Consider the following 22,164-nt stretch of genomic DNA (forward strand, 5'->3'; position numbering starts at 1 on the left):
TGGCCGTCGTTATAATGGCACCATTTGGTTGATGCTGTCCCACAACCCTGTAGGAAGCTGCCTTTTTGAGATAGGCAAGGCAGAGTAGGGCTTGCAGTTGGCTGTCGCTGAGCTGACCATGTGTGCCAAGCTGAGCACGCATGGGGACACACAGCTGGGGAGCTAGCCAACAGAGAGGGCAAAAATCCCCTGATTGCTGTTGCAGTATGCAGCCAAGAGGTGGGGGCATACACCCATTATTCAGCTCCAATGAACCGTTCCCCCAAATCCACTTCCAGATCATGAAGCTTCAGATTTCCTTCCCTGGGCAGAGCTTTTAAAAATAAAAACTTAGTTAGACCTAATTAATGGGCCCATGAACTTCTGTATAACATCTCCTCTGGAAGTGGCTTGGTCTCCCCTCTCCAAAGCATTGTTAGTGCTTGTTAGTTCAAGGTCAGGAATGGAGATGCTTTTCACAGCACAGCAGAGAAAGGGAACTCTGGAGGAGCAGTTCCCTTTCCTTTCACTTGTTCCCCTAGAAAAGCTCCCAGCCCCGAACTCATAACTTGGATTCACACAGGGGCTCCTGGAAATTATGCCTAAATGATCAAGCTGTTGCACCCTGCCAGTCTAGCTGAGCCCAACTCCCTGTACAGTGCAGAGTGGGTTGTCATTCTGCAGGGTTTGCAAGGGCAATTGAGGGAAACTCCTCTGAGTGCTTTTCCTGGCCCTGTGCCATGCGAAAATTAACAATGAACAAGCAGAAGGTTCCAAGCTTGTTCATGCCCTTGAAGGCCCTGCTGAGGTCTGAAGGGCGCTGTCACAGAAGAGTCACAGGCACCTCAGGCTCTCTGTGTGCAGTGTGGAGATGCTTTGCAGAGAATAGGGAGCTAGGGAGCCCAAGAACCAAACACGCTTAGGGGGGATTTTTTTTATTTCTTTAATAAGAGCCAAAGCCTACAAACAAAACCTCTGTGGCAGCAGGATCTGTTTTGGTAGAAACCCTACCTAACACAAACCGCTCAGGGCTTTTGATAGGGAGAGAGTATGGCATGGGACGGAGGACTCGGGCTGACAAACTTTTACAAAGAGAAGACTTGCCCCTGAGTAGGGGCTGCCAGATTTCGCAAATGAAATGAAAATACAGAATACCCAGTTACATTTGAATTGTAAACAACAAATGATTTTTTTTTAAGTATAAGTATATCCCATGCAATATTTGGGACATACTCATACTAAAATAGTATTCCTCATTGATCTGAAGTTCAAATTTAACTAGATGCCTTGTATCTTATTTGGCAACCCTAGTCCTGGGGAACAGGAATAGCTCTCTATTAAGCACCCCTCTATCATCCCTCCCATTCCTGTGCACATCCCAAGGGGGCAGGAGGAAGTCTCGGAGGAAAAGACCTTCTTGTAGACTGTCTGTCACCTCTCAATTTGAGAGAAAAGCAAGAAAAAAAAAAGCTCTTTCCTGACCTTTGTTTTCATTTTTAATGTACTGTTTTATTGAATGTTATCATTATTAAATTCCTAAAACCGGATATTAGTGGAAAATTACTCCTCTTGAATGATAATCTTGGGCACTTGAGCCATTCCCTCTGCTTACTTCCTGCCAGATACCCCAGTTGGTCTCCCTGGCTTGTCCCTGTTTTGTCCCATTCCCTTTATTTGAGGAGGTTAATAAGTAACCTCTGTGAAAATCCAGCCGGAGGAGCCTAGCCTCAGATGATTTTCACCTCACCTTTTATCTCCCTGTCCCTGGTCCCTGTGCTCTCTCCCCATCCTCAAGGGACAATGACCCTGGCTCATGGCTACTGGATTCTCCTTCCACCTTCCATGTCATCACAGGCTCCACTTGCCTGTCCGTACGGAGTTTTGGCTGTTTTAACACGTTTCACAGCCAGATGACTCCTCCTCTCTGTTCCCTACTCCCTCCAAAAACAAAAACAAAATTTTAGCGGCACATTGGCTGTTTGGCCCTTGCTGGCCAACACACAGACTTGCTTTAGTTAGATCACAGAATGTGCCCCTTGTCCTGAACTTGATTGTGACATTAATGATAAGTACACAGGAGGAGCTGGTTTCTAGTTGGAGCTGTTATGTCCTAAAGGCTCTTTTTCCCTTCACTACCAGCGAACCCACTTCGTGTTCTCCCACTTTCCCAGTTTTCTCCCACCCAGTTATCATTTCCTGGCTACTAGAAGACCGGCGAGAACACCAGTAAACTGTACCCTGGCAACAAATTCTGGATAACCATTTATCTATACAACAGACCCTTTAAGTCATCTTTCCTTTTCATGGAACCAAGACTAAAAGTTTTAGGTTTCTGGCCCTGGTATAGGTTTCCAAACATCCATGGCTCCTCTTTCCCAGAGGGAAGCTGGACTTGGTGACTCTAAGAGCATCAGTTCCATAAGGATCCAAAGTGCCCTGCCTCTTCTGACCCTTTCTGGATTTACCTGAGACCAACCATGGCTCAGCTAAAACTCATTCAGCCACTAGAAATAAATGCGCCATGAAGGTTTAGCATCCCTGGGTCGTTGAGGCTCTCCATTAGCCAAATAAAGAGAAAGCAAATAATATATATCCCTTGAATAATTGTCTAACCCAGAGGACCTACTTGTTCTTTTGTTACTCCGCCCTAGAGCCCCTAAATATGCTGGCTTTGAGGGAGAGAGAGATTGCTTTCAGCAAATAAAGAGCCAACTTTTGACTGCTAAATGTCATTTTTCTTTTGACCCTTGAGAAGTCCATAGCTCATTTGGGACTGGTTGGATATCAAAGCAAAAATTGATTTACCAGTACTTGCGACTTGCACTCTAGAATGTGGGTTAGCAATCTGTAGCCATTAGGTCAAATCCAGCCTGCCCCCTGTGTTTTGTAAGTAAAGTTTTGGTGGAACGCAGCCACACTCATTCATTTACATGTTGCCTGTGGCTGCTTTCGTGCTACAATGCAGAGTTGAGTAAATGCAACAGAGACCATACGGCCCATGAAGCCTAAAATATTTACTGTTTGGCCCTTTACAGAAGGAGTTTGCCAACCCCTGCTCTGGAAGGATGGTTCTCAGCCCTGGTTGCTCATGAGAGTCACTTGGAGAGCTTTATAAAAATACTGATATCTGCAAGTCAGGGTAGAACCCAGACATCTGCGTTTTTTAAAGTGATTCTGATTCGCAGTGAGAGTGGCTGTCAGCACTCCTGGGATGAGAAAGGCACAAAAAAATTGCATCATGCCCCCTCTCCCTTCTTCCTCCCCACACGAGTGCACACGTATGCTCATACGCACACGTGTGTAACCGCTCACACCCACACCTTGTCTGCTCCCTGCCCTACCCTGGGGTTCCGGGAGTTGCAGCTCTGGAAACCTGCTCCACCAGCCCAATGAGAAATAAGTAACATGTGGGAGAGCCAACATCAGCCCGGGGCCTGGAGCTGAAACCTGGCTTTGCTAGAATTTCTCCTTTTGACTCACTGAGCATTGGCCACTTTCAGCAGGGTCTGCGGTGAGTGTTCTCCAGAGTTAGGGGTTCTTTCCTGCCTCCACTGCCCCCCCTAGCTAGTCCTGCTCCAGAAATGGCGTCCAGCCTGCCCTCCCACTGTTCAGCTCTTACAAGTCAGGTTTAAACTTGGCACAAGGTGAGCCCACGAGAAGTGTGGTTTTTCCAGGCTTATGGCTGTTCTCTGTATATTTCTCGTTTCTGCTCTGGTGACCTTTGCAACGTTTCCACCTCGTGTTTTGCCATCTGACTGCCTTGTCAGGCTCTTCCCATAAGAGAAGGCTCGGTGGCTTGCAGGGAAGGGGGAGGAAGAGAGATTAAATATCTTTCAGAGGGTTTTTAAAAAATGCTAAATAAACTGCTTTCCCCCAGCACACCGTTCCGGAAGGCAAAAGCCTTATATGCCTGCAAAGCGGAACACGACTCAGAGCTCTCATTCACGGCAGGGACGGTCTTCGATAATGGTGAGTTTCTCAAATAAATCACTGGAGTTGTCAAAGTTCCTTTCTACCTAAGGAAAATCTCAACAGAACAGGTAAGACTAAAAAGGAGCATGGGCTGGGGTGGGGTGTCTTTTCCCAAAATAACAGAGCAGCGGCAGAGCTTTAGGAGCCACTATCAAAAGAGGATGAGTGAAAAAAAAAAAAAAAGAGGACAAGTGGAATCACCTCCTCACTGTGACAGAGCCAGTGTCATCGAGGTGTCGTGGGCATTAAATGGGATGGTACCTGCACAGGCTTTGAGCATCTGGGGGCTGGACAGAGGGAGGAGACGAAGGAGTGGAGAACGGGGATCCTGCAAGTGGTCAGAAGCTCAGGGAGGAGGCTAAAGCCGCAGGGGCTATGCCCAGCCTTGGGTTCAGTAGGATTCACTATCCATGGCAGGAGAGGCCTGTTTCTGAGACGGTGGGGCATTGGGCGAGCTCCGGGCAGATAAGCTGCGCTGCATTCCTGCTCGTCCTCCCCCAGCTGCCGGGAGTGGGTAGATGACCCCACAGTGAAACCAGCCCTGCCAAGCACCAGCTGGTGCACAGGCATCCTGATGGGAAAATGGATTCGGAGCACTTGCCCCATGAGCCTGGGACTTGCTTGATGCACCATTTCCTTGTTTCATTTGTTTGTTTTCCTCCCTAAAAATAAAAAAAAAAAAAAGGGAATATTTTTCAAAATGCAATTTGATGGAATTGTTGTTATAATTTGTCATAACTTATTATCTGCCTACAAGAAAAATCAGGATTCTGGGGAAAGGCCCAAGTTTCTGTTACAGTTGAGATTTCCTCCAGATGTAGTTCTCCTTTGGGGTTAATCCTTCTGGATCCCTGGGTGAAAGGGTCTGTTTGTTTTGCTCAAAGGAGGAAGCAAAAACCAGCTGTCTGGTTTCAGGAACTGGACATTTTCTGGGCCTCCCTTCTTGACCTCAGGTGGGGTGGGGCAGGGTTCCCTGGCAGGGGTGAGTGCACACTACCCAGTGTTCCTTTCCCATCACGGCTGCACGGTCCCACCCAGGTCGGGACCGTGCCTCCTACCACCCGCCTGAGACCCAGAAATGCAGGGCAGCCAAGGCTCCCATGTAGCACTGGAGAACCTGAACTCTAGATTCAGGCCACCATAGCGCAGGCCCTGACTTGACCACTTGATTCTGTGTGACCCCAAGCAGTGACTTAACCTCTCTGTGCCTCAGTCCTCTCCTCTGTCATAGAAAGATACCAGACAGTTTTGAGAGAAAATTGAGGTAGTGTGCATCACACGTTTAAAATAGTACTCAACACATATTAAGCTTTCCACCGTGTTGTTATTGTTACGATGATGACCATCATTTCGTTACGTCCATCTCAGAAAAAGACCCTGATGCTCTGATCGTTCACAGTGACAGTTTTTCCTTTTTAGCTGCTACAGCCCAGCTGGGCAGTAGGTACTGCACCTAGACACCCTGGGTCCTGGTTATTTGTAAGGGCCCTGAGGTCCCAGCCAGAGCAGAGATGGGCTCCTGGGGAACAGCCTTGACTGCATCCATATGCAAAGGGACTGCCCCCCTGTGTGGCCAGCCCCTGCATTCAGCATGGCAGAGATAGTAATCAGGCATATGGGTAGACAGAATGGGAAAGAGGTCACAGAGCACCTGGGGGATTCCCAGGTCCCACTCGGCAGACCTCGACCTTCTGAGCCAGCAGGGCTGGGGATGAGCCTACAACTGCGTGTGGCTTTCTGGGCCTGCATCCTCACTTAGGATTCTCAAAGCCTCTAAAGCACTGTCCTTAAACCTTTGTTCCACTGACTTTCATTTGGGTCCTTTAAAAATCAAAGTGTACAAACAGCCAGCCCAACTGCCTCTCCTGTCAGCAGCTAGAGCTTTTAGGTCCTGGCACACCTGTAGGAGTGGGTCCCCTGAAGGCTGTCCAAGACCATGTCCTTGGAGAGTGTCGCCTGGACAGGCCGATGTGGGAGAGTCACTGCCCAGCCATAACATGACACAGTTTGCACGGCAGACAAATCAGAGTGGGTGCATGCACAGGCTCCATGTCCTATGCTGTCGACAGGGGAGGGCCTTCTGCCGACCGGTGAGCAGGGTTTGAGAGATGCCTACATCTACAGGCGAGTCCAGAGCTTAAAGGTCTGTCCTCTAAACCACAGTCCACTACTCCCATGGGCAAGGGACTGCCGTGTTCCTCTCAGCTCTTCACTCTGACAACACAAAGGACCCCCGATCCCGGGGGAAGAGTTGGTTTAAGCTCTCAGAAGGTCTGTATGTGTGTGTGTGTGTGTGTGTGTGTGTGTGTGTGTGGCTTGTTTGGGACTCCTCTTCCTGAGCGCAGCCCTCTTCCATTTTTTAAAGAGCTTTATTGAGGTAGCCACATACCATACAAGTTACCCATTTAAAATGTACAGTTCAGTGGGTTTTAGTATATTTAAAGTTGGGCAACCATCATCACTATCTAATTCCACAATATCTTCCTCACCCCCAAAGAAACCCTGTTCCCTTTAGCAGTCATGCCCCATTTACCCCAACCCTACTCCGTGCCACCTAGGCAACCACTAGTCTACTTTCTGTCACTGTAAATTTGCCTGCTCTGGATGTTTCATGTGAGTGGAATTATACAGTACATGGTCTTTGTAACTGACTTATTTTGCTTGGCACTATACTCAATGTCATCCGTGCTGTAGTAAGCCTCAGAACCTCATTCCTTTTTATTGATGAGTAATATTCCATTGTATGGATATACCACATTTTGTCTATCCATTCATCGATGGATGGACATATTGATTGTTTCCACTTTTTGGCTGTTATAAGTAATGCTGCTATAGACACATGCATACAAGTTTTTGTGGGGACGTAGGTTTTCCGTTCTCTTGGTGATACGCCAAGGCATGGGCTTGCTGGGTCATATGGTAACTCTAGGTTTTACTGTTGGAGGAACTGCCCAACTGATTTCTAGAGGGGTTGCACCATTTGGCATTCCCACCTTCTTCAGTTTTTAAGTCTCCTTTTTGAAGTGGTTTAACTAGCTAAGCAAAAAAAGAAATTAAAAGACACTTGATTTTTAACTGCCAAGTCCTTTCCTTCCCAGCAGGTTCTGTTACTACTCCCGCCCCTCCACTCAGTAATTGTCATAAATCCGACAAGGACAGATGAGAGCAGGAGAGAGTCAGAGGCCTTACCCCGCCTTCCCATGGTCTCCAGGGGCAGCGTTCATTGACACTAGTTTCTTTTTAACTAGCAATGCCAGTGACCTTTTCCAATTCCCTGAAGAGCAAAAAGCCAAATTAAGCCCCAAAGACAACACCTCACACTGTTGACTGAGCTGCAGTCGAAGAAGGATCTGACAAAATGTCCATCCAGATTTTAGACTGGTTGGATGGTAATATTTTATGATGTCCAATTTTTAGAAAATACTACCTCGACCCTACTTTCCCCATCCCTTCACCTCTTTAGGAGTAATCGGGCATTAAAGGGGGTAAGCACTATTCACGTGTTAGAGAGATCTTTTTCCTTGTTCTCTCTCTTGGTAATTTGTTGCTGAAGATTCCAGGTAAGGACGATATAAGTTGGATGCTCTGTAGCTGTCAGATTAAATCATCAGACCAATCAGAAGAAAGTTTCCTAATGACAGAGTTAGAGTGAGTGAGTGAGTGAGTGTGTGTGTGTGTGTGTCTTGTCTTTTTTCAGGATCAGGAAGAAGAAAGGAGGAGGAGGAAGAGGGAGGGGCACCTTGAGGGGAAAGTCTGTTGTTCGTAATGATTAATCTCCAAGCCTCTGGATTCCAGGGGCCCACTGTGAATCTGGAGAGACTGCTCAGTCAGCTCTTGGACTTTGTGCAGTGGGCAATGGCTGTGCAATACTCAGAAATAACTCCAGTGTCAGCCCTTGCCAATATACTAGGAAACTGGCCATTTCACCAAGAACACCTCATACAGTAACTGGAAAGAAAAATAACTCACGTTCTCAGGAACATTAGTCATCTAGAAGCAACATGATTAGTGATACCTGGAATATTCACATGGCGTTCACTAAAATTGGGTTCTTGGGATACTTTTATCAAGAACTGACATGGGCTGGATCCTTCATTGCCAGGGTACCGGGTGCAGTGTGAGTGCACAGCAGGGCTGCCCTGGGTTTCCTTTGCTGATAAAGGATATCTCAGGCAGCGGGGTTCCCAGAGGGTTCCTCGGCGGAGTCTTTCAGCCTCCCCAGCCTCTCCATGTCTCCCCCCGGGCGTTTCCACCAGCTGCTTCACTGGTCTTGCTGCGTCCACTCTTACCCCATAACCCAGGCTCTACACAGCAGCCAGATTGATCTTTGAGAAATGGAAGTCACATCATGTTATCTTGCCTCCTGTTGTTCTTAGAATTATTGACAAGGACCTGCAGGTCCCGCCCCTGCCGCGTGGCCCCCTCTCACCCTCCCTTGATACAAAGCAGCCTCCCAGGCCTTCTTTATGTTCTCAAATAAGGCTGGCAAACTATGACCGGCCAGTGAAATCCAGCCCGCTGCCTGCTTTTGTAAATAGAGCTTCACTGGAGCACAGCCACTCACGCCTTTGTGTTTACATATTATCTATAGCGAGACAGTGGCAGAGTTGAGTAGTTACACATTGACGAGCCGGCTTTTCAAGAAAAACTTACACACCACTGTTCTGAAATCACAACAAGCTTCTCCCCATCTTGGGGCCTTTACACTTGCACTACCCACTGCCTGGCTGGCTCCTGTGGGTGATTTGGGTTTTAGCTTTTCGAACTCTTGGCCACCCACCCACTTCCCTATCCCCGTCTCTTCCCTTCCCCTCATCACTACCTACAATTGCACGCTTACTTACTGTAGATGGTCCCTCCCCAAGAGCGGAACCTCATCTGCTTGTTCTACCCTACATGCAGGGACCTAGCACAGTGTGTGGCTCGTGGTAGGTGCTGAATGAACGTTTGTTAAATGAGCCCATGCGTTCCACTACACGGGGGTCTGCACCTGTTCCAGCCAGTGCTACTTCCCTGGGGGGCAGCCCGCCGTTAGAGATCTTAGTCGCACACTTGTTCCTTGTGCACCGTGAGCGAAGGAGCGGGGAGAGCGTGAGTTGCCTGTGCAGGGGTGTATGGAGTGTATATGGATTGAGCTGAGAGAGAGGAGCTGGCAGGAAGCACGCCCGTGTCAGCAGCAGCTTATATTTATTATATGCCTGCTGGGCTGGAGAGCTGCCCAGGCAGCTCACTGCAACACCTTGTGTGTTTATATAGCACATGGGACACTGGTGCAATTCAGAAGGTTGGACATTGGTGCGATTCAACCCAACAAGTACTTATGATGAGCATCCTCGATGTCCAGAGCATTAGGCCAGGCCAAAGTCGTAGTGCTTAAGACCACAGACCCTAGGGTCAGGTGTCCTGAGTTCAGATCCACCTCCAGCATCTACCAGCTGTGTAATTTGGGGCAAGATGCTTAACTTCTCTGAGCCTCAGTTTCTCATCAGTAAGATGAGGATAATAGAACCAACTCCATAGTCCTTCTGAAGATGGAAAGAGGTGATGCAGAGGAAGCACTTAGCAAAGGGCCCACTGCTTAGTATGTGCTCACCATGAGCATCATCATTCTTATCCTCAAGGATCACATTCTCTGGTTGGATAGAGGCATAATGTAGTGGAAAAGGGCTTGGTCTCTGGGATCAAGCAAGCTGGATTCAAATTCTGGTTCTACCGTTGGGAGCCTGAATAAACTAATTTACCTCTCTGAGCCTTAATTTTCTCATCTGTAAAATAGGGAAAATAATAATACAAGCTAGGATCCTTAGGTCCGAGTGAGTCAATAAACATTTAACTCTCTGAGCCCACGGCTGTTTCCCAGTCATCATTTGTAGCGTGTTCGCTTCTATCATTATAATTCACCAGAGGGGAGTCAGTGAAGAATGTTGAGTGATAGGATACAAAATTAAATGCACTAAAAAACTAGTTAGGAGGCTTCCCTGGTGGCACAGCGGTTGAGAGTCCGCCTGCCAATGCAGGGGACACGGGTTCGTGCCCCGGTCCGGGAGGATCCCACATGCCGCAGAGCGGCTGGGCCCGTGAGCCATGGCTGCTGAGCCTGCGCGTCCGGAGCCTGTGCTCCACGACGGGAGAGGCCACAACAGTGAGAGGCCCGCGTACCGCAAAAAAAAAAAAAAAAAACTAGTTAGGGAAACAAAGCTTAACACATTTGAACAGCATTAAAAGGACCTATGGGTCTTCCCTGGTGGCGCAGTGGTTGAGAATCTGCCTGCTAGTGCAGGGGACACGGGTTCGAGCCCTGGTCTGGGAGGATCCCACATGGCGTGGAGCAACTAGGCCCGTGAGCCACAACTACTGAGCCTGCGCCTCTGGAACCTGTGCTCCGCAACAAGAGAGGCCGCCATAGTGAGAGGCCCGCACACCTTGATGAAGAGTGGCCCCTGCTTGCCGCGACTAGAGAAAGCCCTCGCACAGAAACGAAGACGCAACACAGCAAAAATAAATTAATTAATTAATAAACTCCTATCCCCAACATCTTCTTTAAAAAAAAAAAAAAAAAAAAAAAAAGGACCTATGACTAATATGTGGAATGTACTGTGAGCGTTCCAGGAGCCAGGGGAAGGGAGGGAGCAGGTAGATGGGGTTCCATGAGGATATTTATGGAGGAGGTAGGGCTTCAGCTAAGCCTTCAAGTGTGAGGAAGGGCAACAAAAGACAACAGAAAGCCAGAGGCATCTGGGGCTGCCTCTGTCCTCCATTAGTTAATTCTTATTATCACCCTCATTACAGAGGCATTTTGGCACAGAAGAGTTATAACTTAACTTTATGTGAATGAGTTAAAATGCAGATCCCTGAGCCCCACTCCTGTAGATTCTGCTGTAACTGATGTGTGCTGGGGCCTAGGAATCTACAGTTTTAATAAGCATCCAGGTGGTTCTGTTGCACCTGGTCTGGTACCATCCCTTACTAAAGCCTGACTTGCTGACTCCTCTGAGTCAGCAATCTGACCCAAAGGCTGCACTGTCCCTTGTCGTCCCCCATGACATATCTCTTGTTCTCTAGTTTGGAGGGCCTCCTTTGTCCCCTCTGATTCTCCCCTTATTCTGCAAATTCCATTTCTAATGTTTACAGATATTACCACCTCTGCACCTGAGCTGTGTTTGAACAGCTGGCCAGGAAGGGAGAAAGTGTGAAAGAGATGGACTCGGTGCATCCGGTAGAACAACAAGTCAACTAGGAGCTTTGCTGTCAAATGGGGGCGGAGCGTTTGTCTTTTTTTGTTGTTTTTCGTTTTGTGTGTTTGGTTGGTTTCTTCTTTCTAGGTCTTTTGTTTTGGGGAGTGAGTTTGATTTGTTTGGTTTTGGTTCTGAACATCTGAGATTTCCCCAAGTTTAGGTGGTTGTGGAGACCAGGTCCTTACTTGGTTTTTACCAGGAGGATCCTGCTGACCATTCTGAATGACTGATCAAATGACACAGGGTCTCCTACTGACTCAGCTGTACTGAGTATTTACTGTGCTTTCTCCATATTGGTTCCTGAACCCTCACAAGAACCCACAGAGGGGGAGAGAGTTTTATTATCACTTGATAGGTTGAAGAAACTGAAGTGATCTTGGCAGTATGAGCTGGATGGATGGGCAGAAGGCAGGGGTGTTTGGGTGCTAGCATTTTAGCGGTAGGCTGGGGGATCTTGGTCATCGGAGAGACCAGGTTGCTTTTAAGCTGTGTTGTGTTCTTTCTTCCATGGCACTTCTCCCCCAGACTCCTCCTTGTGTGGTGTCATGAATCCGAAGTACCCTCGCTACTTGGGTTTATTCCCGAGGCCTAGAGATATGAAATCAGGGAAACATGTTGGAGGCCACCTCATAGATGATTGACCTTGTCTTTTCCTAAAGAAGCCTTCAAGATCTAGCCAAGGTTGACCATGATCTTCTATGAGCCTCAGTGTGTGTCCTTCTGTTGCTTCTCCATTTACTTCCTTTGGTCTCTGTTCTTTCTTATTTCCCTACAAACTGAAACTAGAGTTTTATAGTAGTGTTGTGGGCGGAAATGCTTTTCTAAAACAAGCTCAGGAAGTCACTTAATTGGCCTAGGAAGGGAATAGAGGAAAATTCATTCTCTCCAAACAATCTCGGAGGATTGGAGTTTTCCTAAAACGGTAAGAACAAATGTCCTGCCTCGCCCAAGAGTGATTTGTATATTCCCAGTTCAAAAAACATGAACAACCCTCCTCTCCAAGTCCAGGATTCCTTCTCTCTTCCTTCCTGCTGTTGGCTGCTTTGCAGACTCAGCTGGATTGTATATAATTTTTACAGTATCACAGTAGTTTCCATGGAGATGGCTTGTGACATCACAGAACATTGGGTATATATTCTTTGGATATGGAAAAATCAAAAGGGTAGAAGTTTTTTAAATTGCAATAGAGAGAGGGAGAAGACAGCTTTCAGACTTGTGTATAGGAAGGAGGAAAACTCCAGAGGACAGGAAAGAAAACTAAAGAAGGGTATGGTTGGAACCACGAGAGGGCTATTTGAAGACTATAAAATACAAAAAAAAAATAAAAAAAAAATTGCAGAGGGAATTTGCAAGGAAATTAGAAGCAGAGGGTATGGATTCGGAGGGAAGTACAAGGCATGATTAGGAGCTACGTATCTTTAGGGACTAGTTCTTAGCAGTCCTCCATAGGTACTTTATCTGGTACATAGTCAGCACTGGGTAAGTAAATGAGTACAGGGATGGATGGATGGATAGCTAGGTAAATATATAGGTGGAATATCATAACTGTGACCTCTAACCTAAAATGCAGAAGTCTGTTACTTCTTTATAGTTTAAACCAGGAACTTCAGAAAGTCCATGAAACTCCTAAAATTGTATGCAGAATTTTGAATGCCTGTGTCTCTTCCCCTTTTAATTATGGAGAAAGTTCAGAATGACCTTCACCAGGTCCCCCAGTGGGTTGAGAAACTCTGGTTTAAACAAATCTGAGAATTATGTAACTTAACGAGCGACTGCACCAATCTCTAAACTTCCTTCACACATACACAGTATGCATCCATCTCCTACCCTATCTGTAACATCATTTCTTGTCACTCTCTCCCCGCTTCCTGTACAGTGCATCCATCTCAGGAGCCTGGCTGGTTGGAGGGGACTCTGAATGGAAAGACTGGCCTCATCCCCGAGAACTACGTGGAGTTCCTCTAACCATGGGCCCTGGCAGAACTGCTGAGCTTTTCATGGTGTCCATGACAACTGCTGATTCCATTGTTGTGGGCCGTTGCTCTTCGCCGCTGAGAAGTGCAGGGTGACTGACTCTGCTGCTACCTGTCAACACGAATGTTTCTGTGAACTCTGGTGTCACCCATCCCCATGATAATCTCAGCTGACGTGCGGTGATACTGCAAGAGACAGAAGTAAATCAGCGGAGGAGGCCGTTTGATTTCGATAACAAGAAAGGCTTACAAAGCCATTTCTCTCATTTAGCACCCTACGTGGGGTGCTCATTTTGTTTCAGTAGTCATCCAAACCCCAACCTTCTGATAAAGGAAGTAAGTGAGATGTAGGCAGTCCCCAGGAGGTTGCAGTATAGCTGGCTCTGACAGGGCTGGGCAGTGGCCTGAGATCCAGTCTGGATCCACAGCTATTGTTTACAGTAGACACTCTCTCTACCCCACCTCTGAATACTTGAGACCTGCCGTGCTATAGGCAGCTGGGTCTGTTTGTTTGCATGCAGGATGGAGAAGGGTTATGGCGCTGTTTACATAAGATCCAGTCTCTCACCATCTCTCAAGCAGCCGCTGTCCCAGCACCAGCAGAATTCTGTCCAGTCCTCTCATGCAGGGGAGCACACCCCCCCCCCATGGCCCCCCTCCCAAGCTAGGAACATAATATCCCAAGCTAGGAACTTCTCTGCCACCGAGGGCTGCCATTGTCTCGTAACCACGGCAACCCAACCTACTCTAAAACCAAACCAAAAAATAACACTCTTTGCATGACGTATTTTTTTCTCCCTGCTGTTTGGCCGTTTTTTGAATGGTTTTCCAACAACCTGAAGCCGAAGATCAAGGTCTACTTGGGGGCAGATAGAATAGCATCTGGGAACTGCTCCCTTTCTGATGAATTTCAGCAGCACCAGGATATATTTGGAACAAACTCTAGTAACCTCTTGAGATTAAATTACATACAGGCTTAATATTTCTGTTCTTCCATGCAACTAGTGTCTGCTTTCTAGAGGGCAACATGCTGCCTCCCAAAGGGGAATACCCTCCCTCTGACTCATTCCCTCCCGTTCACCTGTCCCTTCCCCTGTCCTTGCCTGCCTGTAGCCCTTCACTGACTAGCCCCCTGGCAGTGCCCTGGGCTGCTCAGCACTGGTGCCCTGGCAGTTTTCAGGCATGATTCCTGGACTAACCCCATGGCCTCTAGTTTAAAAGGACATACATGTTCACTGCCACTCAGAAAAAGGGAATTGTTTCTCAGGCTTTTGAGGCGTGAGACTAATATCATAAGCCATTGTGATTTAGGAGGACGCCAGAAGGTTGGGGCATGGAAGGTGGGATGGGTACCTTCTGAGAAAGAGAATTTCCTGGTCCAGAAGGGGCTGGGTCATGTGGAAGACTGCCTTGGGTGGGGAAGTTTGGCCTGGACATTTCAAATTCACTTGGCTTTCCAAAGAAGAGAGTCCCAGTATTTCCGCACTTGAATGTCCTTGCAAGAGTGATTCTGGGCAGACAAACTCCGAAGTGAGGGACTGTCAAGCTCTCCAGGACAGGAGCCCCTCGGGATGGTGGCGTTGTTCCAGAGTGTGTCCTGCTTCTGGATTTCCTCTTGAGGGAACTTTAAAGAGGAAAAGAAAAACTTGAATTGTGTTGAATTACTGTATCTTTTACATTTTTTTTTTGAAAAGATAAACGTGTAAATAGAGTGATTTGAAATACTATATGGCAAAGTTTTATATTTGATATTCTATAAGCTAGTTGCTTCACACATTTAAGCTTTGATTGCTGAACAGGTGTGTATACGAGGGAGAGAGGGGACACAAGGTCGAAGAGAGTCAAGATCATCCCTTCTCTGGCCTTGAGGAAGGAGAAGATATTTCCACACACTCTGCTGGCTCTTGTTGGTGGGCGTGACACATTAATGGTGTTCAGTCTTCTTTATCCAGATGTGGTTTTTTGAGCATTTCTTGGGCTTTGGATTTGAAGATGGAAGGAGCATCTTCAGGCAATGAACTTTTCCAAGAACTCCTACCCAGTAGTAAGATGAAGCTCAGGATTTAAACAGGTGAGGCCAGGGGTTAGATTTTTTTTTTTTTTCATTTTTCTTCTCAGGTGTATTTCTTGATACCCCAAGGTACCAGGACAGAAGACGGGATAATTGCATGCTCCTTGTATCTTACTCTTCCGCGCATCTCCTAAGGCTTTATAAAGGAGTCCAAGCTAGTTTGCAAATGTGTGTGTCTAAGTTCCAAGAAAACCTGGCTTCTTAAGGATCTTTAGTTCTTGACATGCTGCTTCTTCCCCTTTCCCTAAACATGTTTATTCATCTCAGATTCCCTATAGCTCCAAAATAAGACAAAGAAAAACCTCCAAAGAGGGGTGGAGATTGTGCTGTTATAGCTTTCTAGATGACTTTAAAGTTAATAGGAGTTTGTCATTGTGATTCATTCCATCAGCCCAAGGATGACACAGCTATTACCCAGGAGCTCACCCAGCAGTGAGCGAGACACCACCACTGAATCAGGGAACAAGAATTAAGACTGGAGAAGACCGAGATGGGACTCAGGAAAGCTATCATTGAAAACCCAAGAAGAAAGGGCACAGATGAGCAGGCTATATGAGCAGGCTATACCTACTCCCTGCGGACTTTGAACAGCTTGGGGACCTGTTCAAAGGGGCTAGAGGGACAAGCACACTCTATACCACTGTGCTTTCCAAATAGAGTGCAACATAACGCTTTTAACACATTGGACGTTTGAAATCACCACCTGCCCCATTGGAACCTTGACTAGAGCTAACGTGGGGACGGCCGGAAGTCCCAGGCCCTGGATTTGGAAGTTCCTCTGAAGCTTACCTGCCGACACTTGGCCCCAGCTTGACCACTTGGAAGCATGTGCCTCCCTCCTCATTTGCCTCTGATCCAAAGCCGAGGGAAATGGAGCTACTGCCAATGGGAATTTTAGGTAGACCCCTTCCCAGCTTCTCTGGGCCGTGCTGGGCCCTGACAGATGGCTGCTGTGCTTCCTTACCCTGGCCAGGCTCCCCTCCTTCCCATCATCTACAGAACTGGAGACACTGTTCAGGATATGAGCCGACAAATAAGAAGGAACTTGAAGGCTGAAAAAAGGTTTTACCCTCCACTGTCTTTGCTCCCCACCTCTAACTCTGTCTTCTGGAATAGGGAATCTTGGGGCACATTAGGGTATCAGAGTGGAATACTATTGAGCAAAATCCCTGAGCTTTCCCAGGAGCCTCGTGTTGCTTTTGGAAGGCCCTGGGATCAGGTAGGCAGACATAGCCTGAGTCTTTTGGGGGCATCAAGATCAGTCTCTCCCACCTCCTCCAGGTACTCAGCAGAGTTCTGTAGTTACAGAATGAGAAGACAACTAGTTTCACATTCTTCCCCCACCGCCCAGGCAAATAAAGTCCTGACTTGCTCAAGACTGATGATATTCTCTTCTGTTTTCAAATCTGGACATAGAGGGATGGACCCTGTATAGCACTGCTGGCCTTTGTATCCTAGGATTGGAGCCGGTTTTTAGCTTAGTGTTTTAGTATTTCTACAGCCAATGTGTGTTTTCTTCTGTCACACCAAACTGGGGTTGGTTTGTTTCTTTCTTCAGCATAATTCCAGTTCATGTCCTCTTGCTGAGTGCTTTTTGGATAGAAAGGCAAAGAGAAGGAGAATAAATGAACAATCAGGTATTGGCCAGCCGGCATTAGCAACACAGAGTCATGCTAGTGACAAGGTGATTTCACTGTTTGCCACTGTTGCAGTTATGTGTGCCATACCTGTAGCTCACAGGGAAGTCCTTCTACCGTCAGAGTTTGTGTCTCTTGAAAACAGCAACCCCTGTCACACCAAAAGCTCTGTCTTGACCGTATAGACTCTAAAAACATCCATGATTGTGGAGTGGGGAGACAGAAATAATCGACTGAACATAACATGATCAACTACTCATGACTGTCTACTGGCACCTTTCATCCTCTGGCTTCTGTTTCCAGAAGAAGCAAGTCTGGAACATCCATTTTTATAGACCCAGGACTCCCAGGTACAGCAGTGGCCATCATGGCACTCACAGTTCGCCCTAGCATCGAATGTTTTATGAGCAACCGTGTTACCCAAGTAGGTAGCCAGCCCTGAAGAAACTAAACAGCCACTTAGCTACCTGACTTTAAAAGGAATGTCCTGGCTATACTGTCTAGGGAGTTAATCTGTCATGACTGGGAAACTTGACAGTAATCATTTACCTAGACAGCCCTGCCCCACATCTCTTTCAAGTCAACTGGGTGTCCTCTCACACACCCTGTGTCGGCGTTTAAAAAATGTATCTTATCATGCTCAAATGTGTTTGGCAGCCAGGCTGGTGTTCTGGGTGCTGAACCACTTTTCTTTAAATGTAACCTCCAAATGACAACAGCCATAGAATAATGGACCTTGCACAAACCTACAGCATGCCTGAGACCAGACTCCACCAAGTCATAATTAGCTTGTTTCCTTTCACCACCTACAGTACTTCTCTAACTAAAGAGCTTCCCAAAGCACAGGGAGAGGCCATATAGAGAATTCAGACGTCATTCAGAGCCAGCCCTGGCTAAAATGTGATCTCCTAATGGAAGCACTTGTATTCTTAGGAGAAAAAGGATTGGGTATAAAGTAATGCTAAGAGCAGAAAGAGAAAGGCAAACCATCCTGAAGAACTTTGGATTTTTTTAAAGAGGGATAAATATAGTTCTTAATAGGGGGGAAAATCTATCCCATAAAAAGTTCACAGCTAATTTTTTTACAGAAGCTTTACAGGACACTACAAGATGAAAACATTTTTCAAGGCAGAATGCCTTAGAGAGCAAAGGCTTAGCACAGTCCTGGACCCGTGTGAGTATAGGAATTACTATTACATCAAAATTCTATTTAGTGTAGTCAGCGAGAACCAAGAGCAGTGATAAAGTGTCAGAATTACCTGGAGAGGCCAAGACATTTGACCTCAATCATTTCTACATCTACCATTTCTACCAAATTGTCCAAACAGACCCTACACGCAGCTTCCTTGGGTATCCAGATGCCAGGGTCAACCCTGAACCTGTGAAAAGAGGTTCATCTGATGATTCTTAAGTGTGTACGTATTAGTGCGTGTTTGTGTATGTATGTGTACAGCTCACATTTACATATGTAAAGATACAGACTGTCTTCTAGAAAAACCCGCCTACGCTGGTGGTTGCTGAGCCTTGACAGCCTTTAAGGTTTGAAGTTGGAGAATCAGAGAAACAAGAGATTGACTATCAGAATGAGCAAAGATGTAACTTAAGTGCCATTTGAAAACTTCGTTCGTATTTATCAGATGACTACTATCTGTAGCTATATTCCTTATTAACTTATTAAGAGTCATGTTGAAAAAAAGATCAAACTCATAAACAATTAGGGGTTCATAGTAGGCTAGTGTTCACAAGCACTCTAAAAGACATTTTGTCCATATTTTGGAGAAGAAAATATTTGCATGTTTAATTCACAACTTAGGCTACCTTTGAGTATATTATAAAGTGCTGTGTGATGTAATATCAATAAACTACTTAAAAATGGCACTTTAATGTTTTTTTGAAAAACATAAATGCACTGTTTTAAACTTCGATTCAGTATTGAATATCGACTGGTGTGTGTAGAATCCTATTTCGTAATTAAAAAGTAACTTGTGACTAGAATAGAACTTTTTCCCTGTTATTCATAAAACAGTGTTGCCATGTTCAGGCTTGAAAAGAAAAAAAATGTGCTTTTGTGTCACTAAGCATATCTGTAAAGAAAATACAGTTTCTGTTGGGTGGCCTCTGAAACTTGGCTTTCTTACTTTTGGTTGGTTTATGTGACAATCCCTGTGAAACTAGTGGAAGTATGATTTTTGAATTAAATGACTTTTCCATTTGGTGGTATGTTTGTTTCTTGAGTTTCTGATAAAGTTTTGACAGGATGCATATTTTAATATTTTTTTCAAATAAGCAAAGACCATGATCAAAGATCACAAGTCTGGGCTCCTGAGGTCACTGGTGACAACCACAGTGCTGATTTCTGATGTGCTCTGGGGAGCTCTGATTTCCTTTAGGGAGAGGTCAACTGCTCGTGAACTTGAGGGGAAGCTGTCATGCATGTTAAACAGTTAAGCCCCAAAGAGTCACATTCCAATGAATGTTTCTGACTTTATCTCCTGCAATACCTATTTTATTCTCCCTAAATTTGATCGTCAAATCAACCATTTTCTGGAACTTCATTAACACAGGATGGAATAAAGAGCCAAAATACAGACAGTCCCACCACACAGCTGGGCGTGTCCCCCAGGGTTGTAAATCAGTCACTTGTAACATGCTGTCCCAGGCCAGCTCATGTTATTGAGTTGTCTCATTCATCATATCCCCTCCAGGTACATCCTGAGTTGCAGCCTGGGACCCAGGTTTACAATTCACTCCCAGCTTCTGCTGTGAGAACAGAGGAGCCAGAAGGAGAGGGCAGGGGAGCCTGGACTCTGGGGATGGAGGGCAAGGCTTCTGGCTCCAGAAGCTTGCCCTGGGCAAGCAGAAGGCGAGTGAGTATCCCCTGGTGCCTCGTTCTGAGGGATGACTATTTGAATATGTGGGTCACATGTGAACTGTTTATACTGTCCTCATTTGCCACTTAATAAGGGCTGTTTACCCCTATGAACAGCACAGATTCACAGCACCTCTGCCTTCACTGAGCTTACACCCTGTGCTGGAAAATTGTCCCAGCATCTGAAGCATCATAGATGTGTGGGGTCATATGGTACCTAGGTGAGACCTCCTGAGTGGCACACATGTATTACTGATGCCCATCATGTGGAGAATGAAATGTATGTACGGATTTGTATCTTATCTATGTCCTGCCCCCATCACTTCTACTCTTACGGTTTTTCTAATGGGAAAGGTTTTCATTTTCTTGTTGCTTTTAGCAGCCAGAGCAGAGCTCAAATTGTGTCACATCATGTGGTTGGTTTGGTGTTTTTCGCTTATTAGCTCCGGCCGCATGATTGGTCCTAAGAGCACCTTGGTTAGACGTGGACTTGATTGATACTTGAAATCACGTAAATGAAAGATTTTCTCAGACCTCAAACACACTTGCTCTTTTGGGAATTAAATCAGGGTTTTCATTCCTTCTTTTCTCAATTCTCTCTCAGCCTCTGCTCGGATACCACATGTCTCTCTTACCCAGATGTGACAGTGTCTTTGGCTCGCCCTGCTTTTAATAGGACTATGCTAAGCTGCGGCTAATTAACTGTGCTGGGCTAGTCAGGATTGCCTGAGTTCAGCCTGCACAGCAGCCAAGGGAGCCTCTAACCAACGTGGTTCCTGCTCGGGGTCGGTGAGGCTCAGCGCATGGGAGAGTCTGCAGCGGTACCCAGCCAGGCTGCATCCTTCACAACCACCACCCTGCGTTACCTGGCCGGTATCAGCCAGTGGGGACCAAAGCAGGATGGTTTTCGGCTGAAATGATCAAAGCCTTGACTCACTGTATCCCACAGCACTTGGCAACTCCTGTCACACTGTGTATTGTGACATTGACCCCAGGAGGCCTGCCCCAGGCTCTGTTTGCTAAAACCCAGGTAGCCGATATGCCTTCCCAAGACCAACCAGCGAATTTAGTCAAGACTTGAATTCACAGGTCCTTTCTCTAGGCACCAAATCACATTTGGTGACCTCTTGGTCTTGTGTGTACCCTAAAACTAAAAGGTTCCTCTCGACACAGTGGCTGTATGTCCTTTTTGCATTTGGGGGTGTGGATTATTGGAAAGACTTTTTTTTTAATTATTAAATGATTCTTTGCCTTTTCTGAACCTTTATCTGTGAAAGAGATGTGGGAGAGTAATGCTTGCCTTGCCTGTGTTAGATGGAGGAATGACAGTGAAGGGGAACCATCTTTCTTTTTCCACCTTTTCTCCTGATCATACCATTTTGCCCTTTCATAGTACTTTGTACCTATAATTAACTCATTATTTGTCATCAAGTATTTGACATTTTATGTCACCCTCTTAATACCTCCATCAGGACAGGGCCTGGCATGCGGCAGGGGCCAGATGGCCCGTGGGGGGCTGACCATGTGACAGGAGGTGGGAGGCCACTGCTCTGGACTCCAGTCCTTCCTTCCTGTCTTCCTCTGCACTTCCGGTTGAAAGAAAGAAATGGGATCATTAGACGTGGGTGCTTGAACACACGGTGACGATGTTGTGGTCCTTGGCAAGCTACTCTATTCACTTGCGTCCCGGGATTCAGGCTTGTGGGAGAGACTTCCCAGCCTCTGTTCAGACACACACAGCCACGTTCTTACCCAGCCTCCTTGCTAGCACTTGGTGCAAGAAACCATCTGGATGGCCAGCTGACCAAGACCCCAGACCCTTCTCTGTTATCTAAATTACTTATGGGTGGTTTTATGAACTTCAAACCAGGCTGGAGACCTGCCCCAAGCAAACCCACATCAGAACCACCCACAAGAAGTATTCCTTTTTCAAGACCCTTAAAGGAAATTCCACACTCTCCCATGGGAACTTGGTCTGGTATCTAACACTCTCACCAAGGGAATTCTTTGTGTCTAACTGAAGTTTCCCAGGATGCAGCTTCTGTCCATTTCCTTTCTGTTTTTCCTTAGAGTGGAGCCATCATCTTTTTAGAGCAGTCACCCTCTATTTTCATGCTTCCATTCAGCAAACACTTCATGATGACCTCTTGTGTGCCAGGAGCTGTTTAAATCAGGAAGTATATGACATGATCTCTGTCCCCAGGGAACTCACAGTTGGCCTCGGTGATGGCAGGTCTACAAGAACCAGAGTTTACCATGTGCAATTTGCTACACTTTCTGTGTGTGGTGGGTAGTCCCGGGCTCCAGGGAAGATTGATCCTTTCTCTTTGGGAGGCAGGTACCAGAGAAGCTTCACAAAGAAGTGACATTGGAGATCTTGAAAAATGGAGAGAAAGCACAAGGACAGCAAGGACTGAGGCATGAAGGG

The 22,164-nt window shown here is 46.5% G+C and overlaps 1 protein-coding gene across 5 annotated transcripts in view; it reads left to right on the top strand.

The window, feature by feature from the left end:
- ARHGAP26 (Rho GTPase activating protein 26) overlaps positions 1-19,081 on the top strand; it is a 485,730-nt gene extending 466,649 nt beyond the window's left edge. For 4 of the 5 annotated variants that reach the window (XM_029215618.1, XM_029215622.1, XM_029215621.1 and 1 more), the window contains exons 22-23: positions 3,857-3,948; positions 13,063-19,081. In XM_029215618.1, coding sequence (XP_029071451.1) covers positions 3,857-3,948; positions 13,063-13,151 — 181 coding nt within the window. In that variant the 3' untranslated portion in view covers positions 13,152-19,081. The remainder of the gene's footprint in view (positions 1-3,856; positions 3,949-13,062) is intronic. The other variant, XM_029215620.1, reaches the window with a different exon arrangement.
- Positions 19,082-22,164: the final 3,083 nt, after the last annotated feature.

Source organism: Monodon monoceros, unplaced genomic scaffold, assembly GCF_005190385.1.
Source record: "Monodon monoceros isolate NGI ecotype Baffin Bay Population unplaced genomic scaffold, NGI_Narwhal_1 Super_Scaffold_12, whole genome shotgun sequence".
NCBI lineage: Eukaryota > Metazoa > Chordata > Mammalia > Artiodactyla > Monodontidae > Monodon > Monodon monoceros.